The sequence below is a fragment of the Brachyistius frenatus genome, unplaced genomic scaffold, assembly GCF_029030835.1.
Source record: "Brachyistius frenatus isolate BFR_SWC_R1_liver_20210118 unplaced genomic scaffold, ASM2903083v1 Contig_216, whole genome shotgun sequence".
Classification (NCBI taxonomy): domain Eukaryota; kingdom Metazoa; phylum Chordata; class Actinopteri; family Embiotocidae; genus Brachyistius; species Brachyistius frenatus.
In genome coordinates this window covers 437,501-442,500 of record NW_027210815.1, presented here as the reverse complement: position 1 = coordinate 442,500, position 5,000 = coordinate 437,501, and the positions used below count along the sequence as shown (strand labels likewise).

The 5,000-nt window shown below is 48.3% G+C and overlaps 1 protein-coding gene across 3 annotated transcripts in view; it reads left to right on the top strand.

The window, feature by feature from the left end:
- Nucleotides 1-5,000, top strand: part of LOC138633347 (transcription factor COE3-like) — a 135,270-nt gene that overhangs the window by 17,703 nt on the left and 112,567 nt on the right. For all 3 annotated transcript variants that reach the window (XM_069719523.1, XM_069719525.1, XM_069719522.1), the window contains exons 2-4: nucleotides 456-612; nucleotides 2,627-2,690; nucleotides 4,999-5,000. The exon at nucleotides 4,999-5,000 is cut by the window's right edge and continues 54 nt beyond it. In XM_069719523.1, the coding sequence (XP_069575624.1) occupies nucleotides 456-612; nucleotides 2,627-2,690; nucleotides 4,999-5,000 (223 nt within the window). The remainder of the gene's footprint in view (nucleotides 1-455; nucleotides 613-2,626; nucleotides 2,691-4,998) is intronic.

Below are 5,000 nucleotides of genomic sequence, written 5' to 3'. Positions count from 1 at the left end.
TGAATTTTTTGACTTCAGAAGTTTTATTTTGTTTCCTCCTCACTTTTGTACCACAAAAGAAAACAACCGTATCATCTGCAAAGAAACACGTTTTTACATATAATTACATACAATAGTGGAGCGAACACGGAGCCCTGAGGAACTCCGCTAGCTTCATAAGTCACAGCTGCAGTTTGTGAAGCTATTGAACTTCTGTTGGGTCCAAAATTCAGATTCTAATTGTTGTTTTATTGAACTGCTCAGAGACGATATTTTCTAAAGAAGGAAACACAACTTTAAGAAAATGTCCAACTTTAGTTTTTTACAAATTAGAATCAGGAATTTGATGCTGGAGGATCCTGATGATGATGATGATGATGATGATGATGGTGATGATGATGATGATGATGACGGTGATGGTGATGAAGGTGATGATGATGGTGATGATGATGGTGGTGTTTTGTATCGTGTTTCAGCGGCGTGGGTTTGGCCCGAGCTCACTTTGAGAAGCAGCCTCCGTCCAACCTGAGGAAGTCCAACTTCTTCCACTTTGTTCTGGCTCTGTACGACCGGCAGGGTCAGCCGGTGGAGATCGAACGGACCTCCTACGTGGACTTCGTGGAGAAAGACAAGGTGAGACGTCGCAGTACCCTCCACATCCCTCCAGAACCCTCCAGTACCCTCCAGAACAGTCCAGTACCCCCCACATCCTTCCAGAACCCTCCAGTACCGTCCGTACCCTCCAGAACCGTCCAGTACCCTCCAGAACCTTCCAAAACCCTCCAGTACCCTCCAGAACCATCAAAAACCCTCCACTACCCTCTAGTACCCTCCAAAAACCTTCAGAGCCCTCCAGAACCTTCCAGAACCGTCCAGAACCCGCCAGTACCTTCCATTACCCCCCAGTATCCTCCACAACCCTCCAAAACCCTCCAGAGCCTTCTAAAACCCTCCAGAACCCTCCAGAACCTTCCAAAACCCTTCAGAACCCTCCAAAAAAACCAACAACTCTTCAGTCCCCTCCACAGCTTTCCAAAACCCTCCAGAACCCTCCAAAACCCTCCAGAACCCTCCAGAACCCTCCAAAAAGCCTCCAGAAACTCATAATAACTCTGATGAGGATCATAATAACATCCCGACAGGTTGGAGCTGTTTGTTCTTTGATCGGCTGCCAGCTGGCTCTCCGTCCTGCTCTCGCCCACTCGCTCACCTCACCTCTGCTTTGACCTCTAGTCTCTCACCCCCCCCCCCCCACCAACCCACCCACCCACCGAGACACCAACACACTGGGACGAAGCCAACACTCCCGGGCACAGTTGGCACTGAGCGGCACCGGCTGAACGGAGAAGGAGAGGAGTAAAGAGGAGGGAATAAAGGTTGAAAGAAGAGAGAGGAGGAGGAGGAGGAGAATAAGGGGTAGATTGAGATATTTTCAGCTGGTTCTTTGTCGTGTGGTGTCGGGGTGAATCCTTGGTCAGCAGGTCAGAGGTTAGATGAAGGTGAACCTCAGAATGATGAAATACAGAAATTGAAATTAGAGGTAAAAAAATGGTGAAATTGTTAGTTTTCATTTTAGAAATAAAATCTGTGATGTCACATCTGTTTCATCTCATTCTGACTTTCTCTTTTTAAAAAAGTGATTTAAAATGACATTTGTAGTTGTGTTTATAGACGATTGTAAAGTAAACACTCAGACAGGAAGTGTTAAACACTCAGACTGGAATTGTAAAGACGGACAGAAGGAGAAAACATGCGGCTGAACTCAGTCATACTGAGACATCGTGGTTTCATGAAACAAGTCTTAACATTAAAAAATGTCTAGTACTTTCTGTTTTTGACTGTAAAGACTAATTGTGACTCTCTGTAACTCGTTGCGACTCCATGACTCGTGACTCTATGACTTGTGACTGACTCATTGTGACTATGACTCGTGACTTGCTGTGACTCATTGTGACTCTATGACTTGTGACTCGTTTTGATGCTCTGTGACTGACTTGTGACTGACTCGTGACTCGTTTTTACTCTGATTTTGTGACTGACTCGTGATATGTTGTGACTCTGACTCGTTGACTGTCTCGCTGTGACTCATGACTGTGACTCATTGACTCTCTGTGACTCGTTGACTCTTTGTGACTCGTTGACTCTGTGACTTGTTGTGACTCGACTCTGACTCCTGACTCTGTGACTCGTTGACTCTGTGACTTGTGGTGACTGACTCATGACTGTGACTCGTTGTGACTGACTCGTGAGTCTGTGACTCTGACTCGTTGACTCTGACTCTTGTGACTCGAATATCTGACTCGTTGACTCTGACTCGTTGACTCTGTCTCGATGTGACTCGTTGACTGACTCTTCGTGACTCGTTGACTGACTCGTTGACTCTGACTCTTGTGACTCGTTGAATCTCTGACTTGTGACTCGTTGGCTCTGACTCGTTGACTGACTTTTTGTGACTCGTTGACTGACTTGTGACTCGTTGACTCTATGACTTGTGACTCGCTGTGACTGTGACTTGTTGACTCTGTCTCGCTGACTCATGACTGACTGTGACTCGTTGACTGTAACTTTTTGTGACTCGTTGACTCTGACTCGTTGACTCTGACTCGTTGACTGGTTGAATCTCTGACTTGTTGTGACTGTGTTGCAGGAGTACAACGGAGAGAAGACCAACAACGGGATCCACTACCGGCTACAGCTGCTCTACAGCAACGGTGAGGAAACAGTCTGACCTCCTCGGGCTGATGGGGTGTAGCGCCACCTGCAGCCACAGAGCGGATCGGATCAGGGGACGGCTTCTGTGCTGATTCGAAATAATCTGCGTTGAGATTTGGAGCGATTATAATTATGATTATACTGAAGGTTCTGTTAGCTGCTGGTTCTGAGTGTTTGTCTGGCTGGGTACTGGACCTGCTGTGATGATGATGAAGGTGAAGGTGACTCCTCCTCTCAGGTCTGACCTCCCCTGTAGGACTCGGGTCAGCTGAGATTCTGGAGAACTTTTCCATTGTGAGCAGAGAGCAGCTCCACATCTGGAATGTCTGACAGACCTGAGCTGCTCCGCCCACTGGGGTGTGTGTGTGTGTGTGTGTGTGTGTGTGTGTGTGTGTGTGTGTGTGTGTGTGTGTGTGTGTGTGTGTGTCTGTGTGTGTCTGAGTGTGTGTATGTGTGTGTGTGTGTGTGTGTGTGTGTGTGTGTGTGTGTGTGTGTGTGTGTGTGTGTGTGTGTGTGTGTGTGTGTGTGTGTGTGTGTGTGTGTGTGTGTGTGTGTGTGTGTGTCTGAGTGTGTGTGTCTGTGTGTGTCTGAGTGTGTGTATGTGTGTGTGTGTGTGTGTGTGTGTGTGTGTGTGTGTGTGTGTGTGTGTGTGTGTGTGTCTGAGTGTGTGTATGTGTGTGTGTGTGTGTGTGTGTGTGTGTGTGTGTGTGTGTGTCTGTGTGTGTGTCTGTGTGTGTCTGTGTGTGTGTGTCTGTGTGTGTCTGAGTGTGTGTATGTGTGTGTGTGTGTGTCTGAGTGTGTGTGTGTGTGTCTGTGTGTGTGTGTCTCTGTGTGTGTGTGTGTGTGTGTGTGTGTGTGTGTGTGTGTGTGTGTGTGTGTGTGTGTGTGTGTGTGTGTGTGTGGGGGGGGTCTGTGCTGAGTGGAAACACTGGTGTCTGGCGCTGGTCCAGACCTGCCGAGCGCTTCGACTCCTGCAGGAGCAGCAGATGAAGTGGGACATGAAGCCGCGCCTCCTCCACTCGGGGATAAATCAGAGGAGCGGCGGGCGGCGGCGGATTAACATCGTACCGCCGTAATTGACCTCATCTGCAACCGGGACGGATGGCGGCCATTTAGCGCGGCGGCCGCTCGGCGCGCGGCGGCGGACCGAGGAGTGAATCATGTCAATTAGAGCTGCACGAAAACAAAAAGGCCGACCCGCGATTAGAGCCGCGCCGCCGCGAACAGGTGTTCCCGCCAATTTCCTCCACCCCATGTCGCGCCGGTGTCACGGCAACGCACGGCTGCAGCGCTAATAACAGACACGCGGCTCTGATTGATATTTAATTTGTGGGAGAACGAGTAAACGAGGAGTCCTGGTTCTCCTGGAGGACGGGGGGGGGGGGTCTATAAATAATAAACAGCTCTGGAGCAGCTAATGTTTGTTTTTGCTGAGGGGGTTAGCGTCGCCGCGACGACACGACAAGAGAAACATAAATACACACACGGGACATAAATAATAAGAGAAGTCGTTTACTGAACATTATTAGAGTCAGGCTGCTGGGGGCGGGGCTTATTCTGACGGGGGCGGGACTTATTAGCATCAGGAGCTAACGCTAATGTTTCTGTGTGTGTATCAGTGTGTGTGTGTGTGTATCAGTGTGTGTATCAGTGTGTGTGTGTGTATCAGTGTGTGTGTGTGTGTATCAGTGTGTGTGTGTATCAGTGTGTGTGTGTATCAGTGTGTGTGTGTATCAGTGTGTGTATCAGTGTGTGTGTGTATCAGTGTGTGTGTGTGTGTATCAGTGTGTGTGTGTGTATAAGTGTGTGTATCAGTGTGTGTGTGTGTGTGTATCAGTGTGTGTGTATCAGTGTGTGTGTATCAGTGTGGGTGTGTGTCAGTGTGTGTGTATCAGTGTGTGTATCAGTGTGTGTGTGTATATCAGTGTGTGTATCAGTGTGTGTGTGTATCAGTGTGTGTATCAGTGTGTGTGTGTATCAGTGTGTGTGTGTATCAGTGTGTGTATCAGTGTGTGTGTGTGTGTATCAGTGTGTGTGTGTGTGTATCAGTGTGTGTATCAGTGTGTGTATCAGTGTGTGTGTGTGTGTATCAGTGTGTGTATCAGTGTGTGTGTGTATCAGTGTGTGTATCAGTGTGTGTGTGTATCAGTGTGTGTGTGTGTATCAGTGTGTGTATCAGTGTGTGTGTGTGTGTGTGTGTATCAGTGTGTGTATCAGTGTGTGTGTGTGTGTATCAGTGTGTGTACCAGTGTGTGTGTGTGTGTATCAGTGTGTGTACCTCCTCTAACTGTGTTTGTGTGTTTTCAGGT